General features: G+C 42.9%; 1 protein-coding gene across 2 annotated transcripts in view; it reads right to left on the bottom strand.

Annotated features, from left to right (window-relative positions):
• Nucleotides 1–899: 899 nt before the first annotated feature.
• Nucleotides 900–19681, bottom strand: part of MCF2 (MCF.2 cell line derived transforming sequence) — a 56991-nt gene continuing 38209 nt past the window's right edge. For both annotated transcript variants that reach the window (XM_071757412.1, XM_071757413.1), the window contains 14 exons: nt 17816–17931; nt 17633–17702; nt 17179–17271; nt 16748–16840; nt 15645–15770; nt 14609–14830; nt 11067–11159; nt 10310–10388; nt 9731–9794; nt 8860–8966; nt 8669–8781; nt 8270–8382; nt 6777–6877; nt 900–2862 (listed from right to left, as the gene is read on the bottom strand). In XM_071757412.1, coding sequence (XP_071613513.1) covers nt 2822–2862; nt 6777–6877; nt 8270–8382; nt 8669–8781; nt 8860–8966; nt 9731–9794; nt 10310–10388; nt 11067–11159; nt 14609–14830; nt 15645–15770; nt 16748–16840; nt 17179–17271; nt 17633–17702; nt 17816–17931 — 1431 coding nt within the window. In that variant the 3' untranslated portion in view covers nt 900–2821. The remainder of the gene's footprint in view (nt 2863–6776; nt 6878–8269; nt 8383–8668; nt 8782–8859; nt 8967–9730; nt 9795–10309; nt 10389–11066; nt 11160–14608; nt 14831–15644; nt 15771–16747; nt 16841–17178; nt 17272–17632; nt 17703–17815; nt 17932–19681) is intronic.

A 19681-nucleotide genomic window follows, 5' to 3' on the forward strand; every position in this document is an offset into this window, starting at 1 on the left:
TTCATCCAATTCATTGCTGTGGAGCACTATTATAAAGAGAATTGCTTAGTGTTCATCACCTCTCCTGGTCTCCATAGTAGTAATTTTAAACTAGAGACTGGAGCCACAGGGGCTGGTGGTGATGGAGCATTGCCCTCCCCAAATGGGCTTGGGAGATGTTGTGTTCAGATGGTGCAGGACACCCCTACCATCAACACCCCAGACCTGAATGGGTAGGAGAAACCTTGCTGGAAGTGCTTGCCCCATACTTGGGATGGATGCTGGCACCCAGGCACAGTGAAGGGGAGGTAGCATTCCAGGGAAGGATGACTCAGTGAGCTTAGTTTGGTTCCCAATTTGGAGGGAATAATCCCAAAGGAAAGGAGGTTTACTGCTGCCCAGTGCTGGTTCATCTCACATCTCCTTCCATGGAAAAATCCAGGGGTGTATTCCATGGGGAACCAGTGTGCCCTGCAGGAACTGTACTCTGTGATGATGCCTGTGGTGGGCAGCTGGTGCACAGGCACATGCTCAGGACCATGGCATCTCTCCAGTGCCATGCAGAAGGTTGCTGATGCCCACAAGGCCCCTGTGTACCCACCCCACGGTCCCAGTGCTGGGGTGCAGGACCTGGGGGCTGGGGCTGCAGACACCCTGAGCCAGGGCAGGACTTCTGGAGCTGCTATTTCAGATGTTGGACATCAGTATGAGGGCTGAGGTGCCTCTCCCAATTTCATTGCCAATGACATCCAGCAAGAAGCTAATGGGATCATCTGTCACTGTTTGTTGTAAAATCAAAATGCATGTAAGAAGGTAAACTTTGTTCTAAAGTAATTAAATAAATACAATGAGAATTATTTTTTTTTTCTCTAGAATTATAGCAGAGATGCCTTTGGACAGAACTCATACTCTCATATGGATTTATTTAACAAGTTTTTAATCTTTAAATATAGATTTAACACATTTTTTACAGGTACATATACAATATAGTTCATTTAAACTTGCAGTCAGAGAAAACTCTACTGTAATTTTTAATAACATGTACATGAAGAGCCTAGTTCAACAGCATACTTTAGGTAACATACCATGTTGTGTGCAAAGTTTCAAATGTTAAAAATCTCAGACTGTACATTCAGATTTGCAGAATTTATCAACCTCATAAATTAATAAAAGCTTAGATTTAAAACTATGGAAGACAAAAAAAAAAAAAAAAAAAAATTAAAACCACTTAATAGGCAATGTGTGCTATGTTTGGGACAAATATTTACAGTTGTACCTCAAAATATGTACTGTTACCACCACTGTTACCACTACAGACAGCCCCAACAGTAACTTAAGACTCCTACTTTTCCACCCAGCACGTGCACTGTGACCAATTTTAAAGTAGATGGAAATAATCTGCAGAAATAATCTGTCATTGCCAATGGCTGAGGAACACTGGGATACTCCCAGATCTTGCAGCATTGCTTCGTTCAGACTCAGCTGGTCACATTTTTGAGGGTATATGGGGGTTTTACCCACAATACTGGCCACCTGAACTGGAGAAATGCCCACTGCTGCGTGGCAGCCTGGTGGGGAACCCCCGGGCAATCACAGCCATCAAACAGATCAACAACTCCTCCATAGAAAAATGGTCACCAAAAAGACCACAACCCCAGTATTTTTTAACTCGACAACTTGGGACTGTGTCTAAGAACCCATGGTTCACAAATCCAAGTCAGATCATCAAGGTCCCTCCACGAAGGTTCATGGTAAAAAATGTCTCATTTTGACGGGACGGGGAGAATTCACTACTGCATGCAAACTACTGACCCTGTTCTCAACACCATCAGATGCTCTTTGCACATATCTGCTTAAAAGTCAAACCACCTGCACCTATGTTCTACAAAAGCAAAACTCGACAAAGAAACACAAAAATTCAATGATAAGCGTTCAGTATTCTTTTTTCTTTCTCAAAAAATTCAACAGGTACATTATTGTTAAAGATGCTGAAAAGTACAGTCTGATCACAAGAACATCCTTAGTGCAAACATGGACATTAAACTTGGATTTATGGCACGTGTTCCAAAAGTACATACAATTAATGTAAACTTCAACACTTGCTAGATACAGGTTTCAGCCTTGGGACACTTTGGGACCCTAAGTGATTGGCGACAGCCCTGAGTTGTCAGTTTGACCTGATCCAAACCTCACTGAAATCAGTGGGACTGACTGCAATGGGCTGGAGCCAGACCCTAAGTGCAAAAAAGAGGCTCATTAGTGTTATTGCATCTCTGCATGTGAGTCAGCCAGATGGTGCTCTTACAGAACATTACATTCACAGAGCTGAAATAGATATTTAAGAAAAATCCATTCATAAAATCAATTAAGCAGGACATACAGCTTCTTTGTTTGGTTTGGGGTTTTTGGTGTGTTTGTTGTTTTTTTTTGGTTTACCAAAACTCAACTCTTTTATTTGCAACTTCAACTGTTGTCAGCTAATAAGTAGGTAAAGCCTCCAACCTGTAGAGGAAATTTCAAGCATCTAAACAAAGTGTCAGGAAACTGTAGTGTACTTCTCTGATGAAAGATGAGAGATGTCATGGAAAAACAGCAGGTAAAATTAATAAAATACTGTACTTTCCACAGGAGAAATAAAAGAAAGAGCAGAGAATGGCTTCCTTTATGACTATGAGAAGCTGCTTAGGACCCCAGTCCCGTTCAGTGCAGATGAGGCTGTGAAGGTCTGTGAATGTGATGAATAGTACAGGACAACTCCAACTATTGTGCTATTTCTCTGTAACACTTAGTTGAAAGCTTCCAAAGAGCATCGAAAATAGGATGCTACCAGTTCACCCTTAATTCAAGGGGAACTAAACTTTCTCGTGTTACACAGGGCAGCATCTATAAAGTAATGAAGAATGATGTTAATATTAAAGCATCTTATTCCAAGAAATACATTGTTCCCTGTAATCATGTAACATTTGTATAACATTGAAAAAAAAAATAAAATAAGTGCACTCCTGCAGTTCTCCCTAAAAGCTGAGCTTCCACTAGCTTCAGTGAGAGCCTTGTCTAAGGCAGGACCACAGGGTTTGACTCATTTCACCATCTATCCCTTGATTATCACAGCATGGCCAGCTGCTATCTTCTCTAGGCTCCTTATTTTGTCACTCTCAAAATGGTTTTCTACAGCATTACAAAAAGCTGTTCTGCAAAGCTGGCTGGCATGGTAGGTTGCACAAGGAGACCCTGTCTTACCATTCAAAGGCCAAAAAAGAAATCAACATTACCTTTAATGAACCCTGCATAAATAGGAAAGCCTGTGGCTGCAATCATTAAAGTGCATGAGCAATAGTGCAAAGAGCTCTGCTGTGTCTGCAGAACTAGCAGTGGCATTTTGAACACAACTTACACAAAACTTGCATGTTGCAGCTAACATGCTTATGCCAGCCTGCAAGAGCTCTGTCATGTACAATACCCTTATCAGGCAAATTCCAGCCTCATGGCCTAGGGAGCCACGTAAAGGGCTGCCTCAAAGTTCTCTCAAGAGGACAATGCCAGCACTGCCCTGGCCACCAGGAGCAGAGGACAGGCAAGCTCAGTACTACCAATGGGGGAAACGTTTGCTCAGCTTTATTGCACAAAGAGCACACACAGGAGATGCCCTTAAGGCTTGGAAGAGAGAATTTGGCAAGTGGGGTGTTAGAACAAACTAGGAGAGGGTCTGGCATATGAAACAGGAGGCTACATCCTCCTAAAATCAAGTGGGTGCCTGCACCTGCCCTGGCACAGAGCATCCACCCGTGACTGCTTCAAACGCACCTTGCCTTTGGGCTCAAGTCTAATTCTGTGAGCAACTTCTTTGCTGTTTAAAAGAGCTTGGAAGTTGTATCAATATTCCTTTTATATATAATAATCTAACAACTAAAAAGGCATTTATCATTTCTCATCTGAGTCCCTTTTTTAATCAGGCCACTGTACTTCATGCTCCCTCTAACAACAGAAATCAGTCTCACGACTTCCACAGAGCGAACGGAAATCAGAAACTTGCCCTTCTCCCTGCTCAGCTTTTAAAGGTCAGGTGAAAAAAAGCTGAAAATGCTTTGGCCTCATTTTGCTCTGATGGGAAAATTCGGGAGTGAATAACAAGTTTCCCTTTGCTTGCATCTGTTTGTCATGTGCTGAGAGAAAAGAAGAGCAGGGACAGAGAAGAACTAGAAGGGGTGAGGAACAGCTTGCAAGTGTGCAGGCACCAGCTATCCTGTGGTAGGAGGTTTTTGTTATGGCTACAGTGTCAACCTAAGAAAAGGTGTTAAGGTAAGGGAATCATTTCATCTATTCAGCTAAGGGCTTTGCACTGAAAGAAGATCGAAATCCCAGATCTGAATGAATTCTGGTTATGCAGTTCTCTGATTTGAGAGATATTTTTATTGTGGGGACCTGGAGCTGAGCAATAATGGAGACACTACCCCTGGAAAGGGCCAGGACTGCCTCTCCCCCTGCTCTAAACAACTCAGCATGCTCTAGCTCTTGGAGACCCTACAACATGGTAATCAAATTTACCCTGTTTACATGCAAAAGAGCATTTTAGCACAAACAGCCAATAGTACGTGAGGGTTGCAGTGCTCCTTCCTGCCCCTACTTTGCAAGCTTGGATTCCAAATTCTCCCTCTGCTATGCTGGAGCAAGAGCTCCATCTTCTGAAGAAGCAGAAAAGAGCCCAGTCCAGTCTGTGTCCCTGAGCAGTCAGTGCTATGAAGTCCCCTGCAGTACAAAATGACCAATCCATAGAGGACAAGGAAGTGCTAAATGTAAAGGTACTGTTTGTAAATCAGTTTTAAATGTGTCAATACACTATGGCTCTAAGGATATGTCAGTGAAAAGCTCTAGGAACAGCTCTAGGAAACAGCAAGAAAACATCCTACATCACTTGACAATATTGCCTGGAGTGCATGTAAAATTAGAACTATGCCTAGAGACTGCACAAAGGATGAGCATCCATGAGGGAGAACAAAGTTAATCTTAACTGGGAAAACAGAGCCTCAGCACTGTCACCAGACACTGGTGACACAACTACAAAGCATCTGGGCAGTGGGGTGACACTTACAGGAGCTTTCTGAGGTTTTGTCTTGAGAGGTTCATCAAGTCACAGAATGGTTTGGGTTGGAAGGGACTTTAGAGATCATTTAGTTCACAACCCCCTGGACACCTCCCTCTAGACCAGGCTGTTCCAAGCCCCATCCCACCTGGTCTTGAACTCTTCCAGGGATGGGGCACCCACAATTTGCCTGGGCAACCTGTGCCAGTGCCCCACTATCCTCACAGTGAAGAATTTCTTCCTGATGTCTAACCTAAACCTCCCCTTTATGAAGCCATTACACCTCATCCTATCACTACATCCCCTTATAAAAAGTCCCTTCCTGCCTTTCTTGTAGGTCTCTTCCAACACTGGAAGGCCACTATAAGGTCTCCCTGGAGTCTCCTCTTCTAAGTTTTCTTCTAAGTTCTCCTTAGTTTGTACTCAGCAACCCTGTAAACCAGCCTGGAGCTGTGAATCTCTGAGGCTGTGGGGGATATGAGCACTGACTAAGTAAACCACTCTTTAAAAGTTTGTCACCATCCTATTTTCAGAATATATTTATGGCTGGAGAAACCTCCTGCATTGGTTGCAGTCCAGGACCTGGCAAGATGTAATAACCTGACTTGCTGAAAAGGCAACACATGGTGGTCCAGGGTGGGAACACAGTGAGTGGAACTGTCTCAGCTGTGCTGCAAGCCCATTACAAGCTTTCCCTTACTTAAAGGCAGAAAACCTCCATCATGGGAAATCTGACTGCCCTGCAACAAAGGGAATAAAAAAAATACTTTCTTGTACAGGAAGGATTTCACTGAAATATAATGGAAAACTGAGCTGATTGGAATTTTAAGCCTTTCAGAAGACGTCCTTCATGTTCATCAAAACAATAGATTCTTGGCAAAAATGAAATATTTAAAAAGACATCTACTTGAAAAATTATTTCATATGGCCCTAACAGTTTGGGGTTTTGTTTTTAATGGACTAAACCTATGTGGGCTTCCTGAGCTGTTCTCCTCCCAAACCCTGGTCTCCCATTTCCAGAGGACAGCATGGTGATGAGGCAACACACACTGCATACATGGCAAGGGTGACAGGCTGCTCTTAAGGCATTTTCTTGTGTCTTATGTTATGCATCCCTATCTATTTCTATGTACATTTATGGCTAGAAAATGAGAAATATGATTTTTGAGACTAGAAGCCTTCTGTGGAACCCAGGTAACCCGTTTGTCTATTTTATTCTAATGATGGATTACCAAGCTGGAAGCAAAGAGGGTAAAAGTGAGGCTGCAGAAATGAAGTATTGCCTGGAGAGTGCTGGGGGTCAGACCACAGTGACTTTTGCAGCAGGAGGAGATGTGCCCTAGGTACCTCCTATTCACCCAGAATTTGAGCTACAGAAATGAGAAGGCAAAACAGTCATGGGAATCCCTGATCAGACTCCATCTCTTCTCCCCCAGTCTTCTACCCAGTGCTCTTGCAAAGAAATCTACATTTTTAAATGCTTTGTTTTCATTTACTAACGACTAAAGTCACAGAAATTTCTTAAGGTGTTAACAAACAAACAAAAATAGCTTAATTTACTACTTTTGCAGGCTTTTTGGAGCAGCTGCTTTTTTTAGGTTTTTTTTTTCCTGCAGAGGCATATGCAGCCAGATTTAGTACATCAAGGGTAATGCAAATGGCTTAAAAGACCTGATTGAAGTTATGAGATATTTCTGCTAGGCGTGCTATATGATACCTGCAACTTTGGCATTCCGAAATCTGCAGTCACCAACAACTATCTGCAAACTGTGGACAGGAACCCAGCCTTCTTTTCTTCTGTTCAGGTTTTTCACCAACCTTTGAACAACAATGGTATTAGTAAAAGAAACAAACCAACCCAGGAGAAGTCTTAGATGGGTACATCCTACACAACTGCACAATTGGTGCAACCAAGAACTTGTTCAAACCAGGGAAGCATTTTAACAGGAGCTGGGCACGCTTTTAAATAATTCTTCAAACCTAATTCTAGGAACCTAATTTAAAAAAATGCAGCTTCCTTGGGCCCCTCTCTAGTCAGTAAAGAGGAACAGGATTGTCCAGAGCATGAGTTATCCTGCCTAAGATCTGCATTGTTCTCAAGAGGTGCTGGCTGCCCTCCATTGACCACCAATAGAGCCAAGGGCAATGACTTTCCTCAGTCCTCTGCTACTAAGGTAGACTGGTAGGACTAATTTAGTCAGGGTAATGAGAGTAAATTCAAGTCAAATTATAGGCAGCTGGAAACAGTTATGCTCAGAAATGACATTTCTCTGTCTCACTCACTGCTATAACAAAAAGTTTGGTGTGAGAAATCTTTGCCCAGCACTGGCTGAAGCCACTGTGAGAGGAGGGGAGTGTTCAGGAGAACTGAGCTGCTTCACATTTTGCTTTTGCTAACAATGAGCTGGATTTCTCTTGAAATGTAAGGGTTGTAGATGTCAGCCAAAAATCAACCATGGGACATTTGTGTCTGTGTGTAGAGCCCAGTGCCTACACAAATCTGATCCAGGCTCCTGCTAATCTCACCCTTCCCATAGCCCAAACCAGGCTTTAGAGCACCTACTCTCCCACGCTGTCTGATGGGAGCTGGTCAGAAATCATCCTGGAAAAGGAAAAACAGCCAAAAATCTTTGCCAAATTGCTGCAGAAATCAGAAGAGGGCACACTGCCTTCTGAGATGAGACAACCCAGCAGAAGGCTGGGTATGGGAATTTCCCAGGCAATGCTCCCATCCTGAGGAGAGAGAACCCCAGGAGAGAATCAGCTCTCCAGTGTTACCTTGCAAACCACAGTTTTGAATCTAGCAGAAATATGGTCTGCAGCCATTAACCAGTTAACCCTTGTCCAGCTGTCTGAGGGATGAAAATGTCTCACAATTACTGATCTGGCTGCTAACAAGTCCAGAGGAACAAAGCCAGCAGCTGAGGTGGGTGAGTGAAGGGCTCTCATTTGAAGTATCATCAGAATTGGGAAGCACATGGCAGGAGGGGCTGTGATGTTGCTAAAACAGAGCTCACCTGGGGCAAGGAAAGTCCTGATGTGTTTTCCTAGGCCACAGCCCCTAGTCTTGGCAAGGGAATGAATTCTCCAGTTTTCTGGAATAGTCTAAAACTTAATCAGAAGCTGCAACGAGTGTCTCATCAGGCAAGTGAGGTTTTACAGTCCCTACAGGCTCTGAGAGAGATGGCAAAGTAATCCTAAAATACCTACCACTGTCCCTCACCGTCTTCATGCAAAAGCTGAATTTCATCCCCATTTTTCACCAGCAGGTCCTCTGATCCTCTTCTCTTGCAGTCTGCAAGGGCTTTGTATTTTCCTGGAGACTGTGGTAGTAAGAAAAAAATTATCTTATTTAGCTACATTTCTCATCAAGCAGATGTTATTTCTGACTGCTGCAGGGAATGGGACAAAGCCCTATCAGCTACTTTAATTAAAATTATTTTAAGAAACTGTGGCTGAAACATCTCCTCATTCCCTAAAATGGAGATATTGGAAAATCTGAGAAACATGAGCGAGATAAATTGATAATGTTTAGCCAAGTTAAACAAAGTGAAATGACCAAAACAGGCACCACTCTGAGCTTCAGGACTATCCCATCTCTGCACTAACCAGCTGGTTCCCGTCCTCTTCCTCAGTGTCTGAGCAATTGGAGAGGTACTGGTGACCCGACCACTCCTCCAGCCCCTCACAGATTTCCAGGGATTGTGACATTCCTGTCCAGCCTGCAAGACAGTGTGAGCTCAGGTTGGGGTACCCAGCACCCACAAAGCACTCCCCAAAGGAAGGGGAAGGGTCCTTACTTCTGTGGGGCTTGTTCTGGGGGGAGAGGGGACCACTGTCCAACATCACTGGGCTGGTGCGCTCCGAGTCGTTCTCTTCTGAGCTTATGGAGGCTCTCTGCTGCTTTCTGAGGGATAAATAGTAATAATAATAACAAAAAAAGCCCAATCTTAGTTTTCCTTTGTGAATGAATGCAAACTCCACGAGGTTTTGTAAAACAGGTTCCAAAAAAAAAAAAAAAATGTAATTTATAATTATAGGAAACCAAGCTGAAAGGACCCTCAAAAGTCATCCAGTACAATATGTCTTGGCAAAAGCATCTTATCCAGACAAGGTGGCCAAGCAGCCTGTCCATCTGAATCTTAGAAATGGTAAGAATTGGGGAATCCACCATTTCCCTGTGGAGTTGATTATTCCAATGGCTGATTCATCCCATTTTGAAATATTTTCCTCTTGTGTCCAATTGGAATCTACCCAGGAATACCCCTCATTTTTCCCACATGACTCCTTGTAATGTGTGTTTCTACAAAGGCTCAGGATTTCAGGACCTCGTTTTAATTTTTTGAAAGAGGAAATAAAGTTGCTACAGTATCTCTTCCCCTCAGTTTGAGCACCCTCTTTGTCACTATCCACAGAGGAGCTGCAGCTAAGGAACATTGCCAGGTGATGGCCTCAGGGTGCCCTTACAGACCCTGTCCCCAGTCCCTACAGACCCTGTCCCCAGCCTGTTGCCACTGTGGGAGATGTGAATGTCCCTCCTGCCCCTCCCCAGAGGTCTCAGACAGAAATGGGGTGGGGGGAACAGCACATGCCAGGACATGCCAGAAGGAACAGGGTGCCCACCCATGGGAGGTACCAACCAGAACCCCTGGTGTGGGTCCTGGGACTCACCCATCACTCAGCTGGGAGGAGAGGGGGACCTGGTCCGTGCACAAGCTGGGCTGCTGCTTCTCCACTGTGAGGAGGTCAAACATCAGCTTAAAATCCATTTTTTTTTAATTGGTAACCATGACATTTGAAGTGTTATTTTAAAAGCTGGACCTTTTGTACAATGCTAATGATTTCTGCTTAGAGAAAAGCAGAGCCAAGGACTCTTACCAAGCACAGAATGAGTTATGATTATGATGGCATCTTAGCACAAATTCAACAGTGAGAATGCCACTGAAGATTCTAATATGCTTAAAAATAGGCATCTGCTATGTATCTTGTTGTATTAAGCCTATGATAACAAACATAACAGAATCCCTAAGGTAATGATAAAAAACCAAAAGTGCTTCTATGATTACTTTTCATATACTCTAAGTTATGATATTCCTCTGTAATCCAAGGCCTCAGTCCAGTATTGTGCTACTAGGCTTCTTCTGAAAATCAATTTTTTTGTGAGAACGAGTGGATTTGAAGATCACCAGTGTGAAAATAAGCAAGGTTCTGTTGCAGAGTGAATATCACAGAGAAATTTGGCCTATGTACCTTTTATAAGTTCCTGCTGCTTGAACAAAATTTTTCTTATTTCATTCAACCACGCCATCTTCAGATCTACTGTTTGGGCCTGGAAGAAAAGAAAATTGTCTGAACTTTGAATTAAGAATCATCATAATAAAATCTTACTTTTCTATGCTGTAACTACCTGAAAACCCCTTATATCCACAGCCACCACTAAATTTTAAACATTCTTGATCTTTTAAAATAGATGATCCCCACTACACCCAAGCAAAACACAGGGGAAACTGTGGAGCCATCACAACATGAGGAGTGAAGGCAAAAGCAAACCTGTGTATGCATCTTATCTCTTTTACAAACCACCTAAAAGGCCAAATCTGCCTTTTGAATAGACATATACTTGGCTTCATATATCTGCTTCATCAAGTTAAGTTGGCTACTGTGTTGTAACATGGAAAAAAGAAAGTTGGGCAAAAGACTAATTTAAAAAAAAAAATCAACAGAAGCTTCACAACATGTTTGCCTGTGAACAGGATGTTAGACAAGCATTTAGCCATTGTACAGTTCTATTGAAAATGCTATAAAGGAAAGAAAAATCAGGAAGAAATCAGGTGAATCAGGCTACTATTTTGTAGATGATCTGAAAGCCAACTTGGTCAGCTCTGTGAGCACCAACATGGGCAGCAAGGAAGGAAAATGCAAGTTACATGTCTGATAATCCCATAAAGATACTTCCTTATTTCTGCTATGAGGATGGGGAAATATCCAGATTTTTGAAGCTACAAACCTGCACAACATAGACCTCTTCTCGCCCACTATACCAGATTTCAAATTTCCGATGATCTCCTTTCACATTCTCAGTTATTCCAACTGCATTCATCTGCAAATTCAAAAGATAAAAAAACTTAAACGTTACAAATCTTTCCCTCTTCCCTATGAATCCCAGACACTTTACAGCATGTTAAACAACTCTGTTTTCACCCAATTTAATACATTTCATCAATTTTAATTTCCATAGCAATTGAAAGTCATTACCTGACTTATCCCCCTAGTTTGTTGTATTTGTAAAAGCTTTCTGAAACCAATCAATGGATCTTAGGGGATTTTTCATTTGGGAATCAGTGGAACCAACTGAAAAGTCATCTCATATATCTTTGAGTTTCATATATCTCTGAATTTCTCAGATGAGGCTTACAAAGCTTTATAAATGCATGGAGTGTTATTTTTCTGCATACATTATTTCTGGTAATATTATGGTTTACTTCCTGATGGAATTCGGTGTTGCATTTTGCAATCTTTAAAACTCACTTGTAAAGCTTTTAACTCTTTAGGAATTTCAGTTCAACCTCTTCTGGTCCCTGGACCATCCCTGCTGTTGAGACCTCATCCCAAGGTTTCCAAAAGAAGGGTTAATTTCTAGACACACAGCTTGAGTTGCCACAAACCTGGCTCTTGGGAAGGACACAGACTCCAGGCTAGACATGGCTGAATGCTGCTGTACTCAGGTACCTGTTGTCACAGACCACTTTTGATAAGTTGGATGGGAATGCCAAAGGCATAAATAATTCAGGATCTGTGGAATATGACCCAGATGAGTAAGGGGCTCAAACCATGATTAGAGAGCACAAAACTCTTCAGGAACAGGAGAACTCTGACCTACCTTCTGAACATGCTACAAAGATGAAAAATGCTTTAATATTTGATATCACATAAACCATCTTCTCACAGTTTGCTAGCAATTTCTCATTGATAATGGATGGTCAAAAAAACCTAAATTATCTTGCTTACGTGTTTTGAAATAGATCTAATAATAATGGTATCATCTATGATAAATTACTCTATAAATTCTATACTCTGTATAATCTCTAATAATTCTATGTATCATAAATAAATCCAGCATAAATACAAATAAGGCCTTAAAAAGAGCATCTGTTTAACACTGCTGCTCCTCTTTGTTAATATTTGCATCCTCAGAGCTTTCTGTCTGAATGACTAGAAGAATTTACAGATTTGGTAAATAGGAAGCAAGCTACTGATTAGCTTTCCTCATTTCTTCAATGGCATAAAGAGCAGAGCTCTTCTGAGCTTTTGAGAAAGCATTTGCCTCCAGGTGCAGAAAAGCCTCCACTAACAGCAGTCCCTGGTTCCCAGTCTCTCTGTGCCTCATGTCCCTCTCACACTGATCACATTTGAGAGAAGTCTAGAGACCTTCTCTGAAGAGGTGTGAGCTTGCAAGAAGGTGATCGCAGCCAGAGATAATTTGCACGCCTGCAGTTTTACACCCATCTGTTGGAATTTAAAAATGCAGAGGTTAAAATCTGCAGCATAGTCCTGAACATTTTTAAACATCATATCCTGTGCTGTGATGCCTTAGCAAGCTGGAGCAGGCTCCATTCTGATTTTATGAAAACTTAAAAACTTTTAAAAAGAAATCTATGAAAGCTGTTGGAAGGCCAGCACAGAGAGCACCTCATCTGGTCACTGCAATTGCCTGTTCTGGATGTCTTGCTCAGCAGGACAGTTCCTACAGAGGCTCCTACAAAACTGCCCAGGCATCAAGATATTAGAAATTTTAGATTATCTACTATGAGGATGCAAAACAAAGCACCAGAAACAGAAAAATCTAAGGTCTGATCATTCATGCTAGAAGATTTTGAAATTCTATGTCCTCCCCCTGACCAGGATTTACTGTCCCTCAGCTGCTGGTTCACTGCAATGCAGAAGAAGGGGCTGAGTGCAAGGCTCTGGTGTTCATCTGCATCAACTTCCACAGTGGTACCAGGCAGGCTGATTTACTTGGCATTGCAGTGAGTTATGAACCTGCATTCTCTAAGTCACTGAATCTCAGCTGAAGAGGTATTTACCACTGGATTTTTTACGTAGTATGTAAAATATTACCCCAAGGGTTATGGTTTTGTTTGTTTGTTTTACAGACACCCAGTTACACAGCTTCTACACAACAGCCTGCTTTAATCCTGAGCCCCCAGAAAACTGTCCTTTTTCCTTGCAAAGAAAACTGATTTCCTGATACTATCATGAATCAAACAAATGCCTGGCTCCAGAAACATGATTTTGCCCTGGGGACAGCAATTCTGAAAACAGATGTGTGCGGCAGTAATCCTGCAGCATCCATGGACTCCCTAACCACAGCCTCTCAGTCTGGCAATACAAACAACTGGAAAATGATCCCACTCCAGGCACAGCAAAACCCTGGCCATACTGCCTGAACTCCTGAGTGCAGGATTTACTCCTCCGAGCAGGCTTTCCCCACACCACCTCTTCAGTTCTTTCAGAAGCACAAATGGCAAAACAAGTACTACAGGGAAAAGGAGCTCTCCTTAAAGAGAATTGTGCTCTTTGGGAAAAACATTTAAATACTGAAACATATGGTCTGGGACTTGCTTTTAATACACCATTTGTAACGTGCCCTGGAGTTGAGCAAACTTGCTTACTGTTCCATGGCTTTCTGACTGCTTGTGGCATCCCCTTCCCCAGACCCCACTGAGATCAGGGACCTGCAGCATCTGAGCCTCAGGGCCCTGCCTTCAAGTGCCTTTTTTTTTTCCATTCTAAGATATATTCACATTGCCTTTTTATTTAACATGAAAACCAAGGCAGAGTACTGAGACTAAACGCTGATGCTCTAAGTGCTCATCACACACAGTATGACAGGAGGGCTCTCTTTAAGAGAAGCAGTTTGGGATTTTTATTGGTAATAGTTTGCATTTATAGGCCTGGGACAGTTGTTTATGTCCCTCCTGCTTTGTCATAGGCTACCCTCTTCATCTGATAATTGTACTTCTAGCTACAGTTAGAGCCTGCCAAAGGAGAAAGGCAATAAAAGGGGGAGAAGAGTTATCTCTGCATTCTCCTGGCTAGGAAAGAGGTCTTAGGAGCAGCCAGGCAGTCCCCAGCCCCAAAGAGCCTCCCTGGGCATCAGGGGCATGAGGAGTCCCCTCGTTCTCCTAGGTGGGCCAGGAAAGATGCAAAGAGCCTCCCCAGTTTCACGCTCTCACCCCCACTTCTGGAAAGCAGATTAGGGGTGTGGGAAGGCCCATTCCTCATCCCTGGGATGTGCCCACAGCACCATTTCCCTGGCAGATGCCATCACATATGTGATCCTGAGTCCAGACGCTGCTTCAGCTATGGGGCTCCTCACAGCCCATTGATACAACCCACAGCCTTTCCTGGGCATGGCACTTCTATATGGGGCATTACAGCTCTTAATAGCAGAAAACAAGTCACTGGGTCAGAGGTAAAACACTCTCTTGGTGTGCAGTTATTTGTTTACAATACACACGGCAATGGCCCCAACTAAAGAGTCCTTACTTTCAAAAAGTGCTTAAAACTGTAAGATGAGGTTTTGTCATATCCATCCCCATGGTCCTCTCGTTTCTTGCAGAAGACCAAGGCCTTCTCATACAGGAACAGATGCCTCTGCATTGGCTTGAACCTGGCAAGATCCTTCATTTTTGTTGGACCTTTTCGGTGTCCTGTCCAAACACTGAAAGATCCCTGCATCAATACTTTCCCCAATTCGCTCAGGTCACCCTGGTGAGAGTATGACAAACAAAAAACCAGAGAGATAAAAACATCAGTTAAAATGTTAAGAGGACTGTCCAAACAATGACAAGTGATGGGGCCAGCTCTGTTCCAAGGCACGTCCCTCTAAGAATAGGTCTTCCTGGTAGTATCAGATGATCTTTTGGGAGTGATGGCAGGATGCCAGGAGGGAAGCTGAGCTCTTAGACACAGGGCTGCAGCTGGTCTATGGGAAGGGATACCAGTCAATAACTGGAAGAACTAGGAATTCAGGAAAACTCTCCAGCTCCTACGGAACTCCAGGCCAAGGGCTCTGGCTACTTCAGTGGGAGAGGGCAGGTGAGATTTCAGCCTGAACTGATACCTTGGAGGATAGCCTGTCCAAGGAGGCCAGGACTGGGACCAGCAGTTTAGAAAGCCATCCCTTTACCCTTCCCTGAAGTCCTAGAAGGGACAAGAACTTCAGTAGGCAAGGGTGAAAATCAGCATCAGAGAGTATTTAGTTAAATGCTGAATGAGAAATGCTATGAAGACACTCAGGTTGTTTATATAGTAAGCCATGGGAGAACTAAGGGGCATGCTGGAAAAAATACTCTCAAGAACCACAAGATGGCAAGTGTGGGCACTAGAGGACTTTGAATATGTCCTTTGGATGTGGATATTTTTCAAAATCCTGAAATCAGATGGCAGACTGGCACCTGTAAGAGCTCCCTGATCCCATCCATTTTGTAGCTGTTCCAGTGTAGTTTTTAGCTCATACATTCTGGGACACAATGCACCATCCAGCTTTGTGCAAGGTCTCTCGTTACCCAAATCTACTCACATCATATCCTGTTATTGAAATCTGATGCATAGAGTCATTGACTGACTTCAGCAAATCCAGCATTGCAACCAGAGCTTCTTGAAGTTCCTGAACTCCATCACAGCTTGTGCTGTACTTTAGCAGCTCCTGAAAATAGAAATAGAAGAGAACGTGTTTGCACTTGAACAAAGCAGCATTTTCCATCCTGCCCAAAGTTTCCAATGCCCAAGAGCAACCTGCACTGCCTGAGTTTCTTTTTTCACATGTCACTGGAAAAAAGACTCACTCTAAAGCAGTCAGTATGAGGGGTAGAACAGATCACTGAAGCATGGCCCATTTTTTCAGGGTTTCATTAAGAGTGTCAGGTCATAGAGCAGCATCACACTCATCTCAGTTCTTTGTGTTGTGTTTTCCTGCTTGGTAAGAAATGGAGAATAAGGCTCAGGTTTCCCAGCAGCTGCCAGTATGTCATATATGCCTACAAATTAAGTTGCAGCAGATGACTGGCAGACACAAGGAACAGATTTTATAAAATCAAGAGCCTTCAAATCAACAAGCAGAAGGAGTTGGGAATTATTCCACTGATTTCAAGTAACTTTCATTTCATATCTTTCCTGCCTACTTACAGCCCCTTGACTTTGTAATCCTTCATTCAAGAAGCTGGAAGGTGAGTTCAGAAGCCACCACCCCACTGTTGTTCACACTTTGTAAAGTGGGAATAACAGCACAGCCCTGCCTCAGAAGAGGGACACAAGGATAAATGCATTAAAGATTACAGGCACTATAGCAACCCAGGGAGAAGAGATGCATCAGTATAATGTATTTAATTCATCACACTCTTATGATCTCTGCTTCAGTTTCCTTAGAAGTGCTTCTGTTATTTCACATTTCTGAGCAGATTCAAAGAGTCTTTCTCCCCATAAAACCAGCTTGTTAAAAGCACTTGGTCCTTTTTCAAGTAGGTGAATTTTCATCCACACTGGAAGTCACTACAGAGGGCCAAGACAAGCAATATGAAATCTGAGGCTTGCTGCTGACTTACAGGTAACCTTCAATTGAAAAAGGAACCAAAAAGGAAAACAAGTCTGCCTTCTGATGTCCTTTCAAAACAGAATATGAAATACCTTCAGAAGTAACTGGTATTTTGTCAGGCGCTGCACTGGTTTAAGCAAATACGAATCCAACCCAAGTTTGTGCTCTAATTTTCTTTGGCATTCCTGGAATAAAGAATTCAGATTATGAATTCTGCACCAACTGTAGGTAGTTATTCCAGCAGCATGACTTGTATGGTTTGCTGACTTTAAAGATTTCGTGTGAAATATCACAGGGTGCCTATAACTGAAGAAATTTTATAAAAACACATAAAATATTATAATGAATGCATTTGCCTTAAACTTCTCATGTACAAGAAACTCTAGCTGCTATTTTTGTGAGGATTCTATGCATCAGTAAACAAACAGAATAGGCTGCAAAGTCATCGAGGTGCTGAGGAGGGTGTTTAGGACAATCAAGTGTCCCAGGTTGATGCCAGCCTTGGCAGGAACCAAGAGCTCACCTGAAAGAAGGAGCTTTCTGAGCACTGCCTCCACAGGGACTCTGACCGGGGCTTGTTCTGGCAATACTTCTCATACATCTGGAAATCCTCTCTCTGCAAGAGAAGCCAAAAGGCAAATCACACACATGCACATAAACCTGCTGGGCAGCCAAATGTCAACAGCCAAGTCGTAAATTTGCTTTAATCTCTGCTGCCAACCCTAATATCTAAAAGTCACAGAGTTTGGGTAAAAAAAAAACCACTGTTGGGAATCACAGCAGACCATGGTGTAGCCTCAACTGCTGCTCTTCCCCATCTGCTGCTGGGCACACACCTCCACTCCCTGCCTGGCTCTGGTTATTGCATATCACAAGCATCTTCCTCAGCTGACATAACTGAGATGTTGCAGAGTGTGACAAACCAGGAGAAACACTGGTCTCTGAGTATGCTTTGTATGTGAAAATGAGTCACCCACCCTGTCTAGGAAACAGAATCCCACTCTCTCGGGTGCTCCCAGGCAGCTTTCCAGGCTGTGCAGGAAAATTCTGCAAGAGACAGGGGACGAAACAAAACACAGTGGTGAGTATTGGTCAGTTTGGGTGTTTAATCATTGTAGGAAATCAGTCTGGTAAGAAGGGAAATAGTGCCAGGATTGTACTTGTTGTGGAAGTCATATATCTCAGGCATGTTTCCGAAGAGGACATCTTTCCTGTTCCTCAACACGGGAGGCATGAGGAGCAGCATGGCAGGGTTATCCATCTCAGCTCTGTAGCCCTGTGGGATGCAAAAGGGGCACATCACTCAGCTGCTCAGGCTTTGGCTTGGCACCTCCTCAAAGGCAGGTGAAAAAAGGACATGAACAGACTTGCAATACAATCTGCTTTGTTTCTAAATGCAATATCCCTTTTATTTCCTTATTTTTGCCCCTAGCCCCTTCTCTTTCAGTTCCTGGGTACGTGGGGTTGTGCTGGAGCAGGGAATGGCTTGGGACAGTTCCTGTGAAGATGTTCTGTGTTCACCAAAGGCAAACTGTGGTCACTTTCTCCTTGCTATGGCCTCATTGCAGGACAGGTTCCCATGGAAAACTTGTCTGGGTTAAGCACATTTGCTGCTATGACCACGGGACACAGGAGTGACAGCATGTTCATATAGCACATGAAGTTACATACGCTCCTAAGAACCGGTGTGTGAGGTATGAGGTGACTTGTTACAAGGAGACATGGTTTGAGATCAAATAATGAAAGCCACGGGTGTTTTGTCCTGTAGAAGAGCCCGTGAGTACCAGCATCTCAGTCTCCTTGGTGCCTCAGGATTTCTGTCCTCTGGGGTTCCACTTGCCTCTTGAAATCACAGCCTCCCAAGAAAAGAGGAGATGGAAGGGACACCACTGCACTACAAATTGTTGGGTGGAACTAGGAAATAAAGCAAAGCTCCCCTCTGTCAAATTACATCACTGCACCAATGCAAAAACATTCACAGGATGGGGAAACATCCTAATTGTGGGGTAGGGGAAAAGTCAAAGCCAGAGCTCAGGACCATCACTGCAAAGAAGACATCAATTGATTTGATTCAGCCACAGCTGATCAGCCACAGCTCAAGTTGGCCACATTATTCACTGAGCATTGCACAGAACTAAGACCCTTTTAACATGAGTAGCAAAAACATTTGCAAAACTGCATTTAGGATGTACAGCCTGTCTTCTTTGGCTTCCCAAATTAACCTCACACACTCAGTATGGCTGGAATCATTATGCTTTATACTAAGCAGGCCCTTTGTAGCCGATTAAAGATGTGGTACAAGATAAGCATCTGGAAAATCAGTAATTTATATTTAACCACTTCAAGCAGGCTTCCCTCTTTAAAGGAAACACTGTTTTCAGAAAACATCCATCTATCTGTCCATTCTTCTCAATCTTGACTTGATCTGCACCATAATAAATCTGCATATCTGCCAACTGCTTTATCATGTGGAGTGTGGTTTGACAAAGAAACCAATGAGTGCAGAGCTATTGCACGTAACTACCAGCAGTCCAACAGATTTATATCCTGCTTGCTTCTGGGTGAAATGTAAGGAGGAAGAGGTATTTAACAGCCAACTTGTTTTAGCCATCAGCAAGATTTATTTTGGAATAAAGTACAAGTGTCTAAAATGGCAGCAAGAGAAATTATAATCTGGTTTCTAAAGAAATGAGCTTTATCCCTTAATGAACTTCACAGTATTGAGGCAGAACCCTCCCAAGGATAAAGCACAAGCTTCTTTCTTTTGTCTTCAAAAGGTAAAAGAAATTAGGGAACAGTTAAAAATGTCAGATTTTTGTATATTTTTCCAGGCACTGATAAAAGTAATTACCAGTCCTTCTGTGTACAAACAGGCAGCTTCTCCTTCATTCTAGATGAAAAGACACCACCTGTTCCTGCAGATGCCTCTGACAAGGAAAAGCTAGGGAGAAAACTTGAGAATTTATGACTAGCTTGGGATCTGACAGCTTGGTAGAAAATGGTCCCATCACATTTTTACTTAGTTT

Source organism: Heliangelus exortis, chromosome 14 (genome assembly GCF_036169615.1).
Source record: "Heliangelus exortis chromosome 14, bHelExo1.hap1, whole genome shotgun sequence".
Taxonomy (NCBI): domain Eukaryota; kingdom Metazoa; phylum Chordata; class Aves; order Apodiformes; family Trochilidae; genus Heliangelus; species Heliangelus exortis.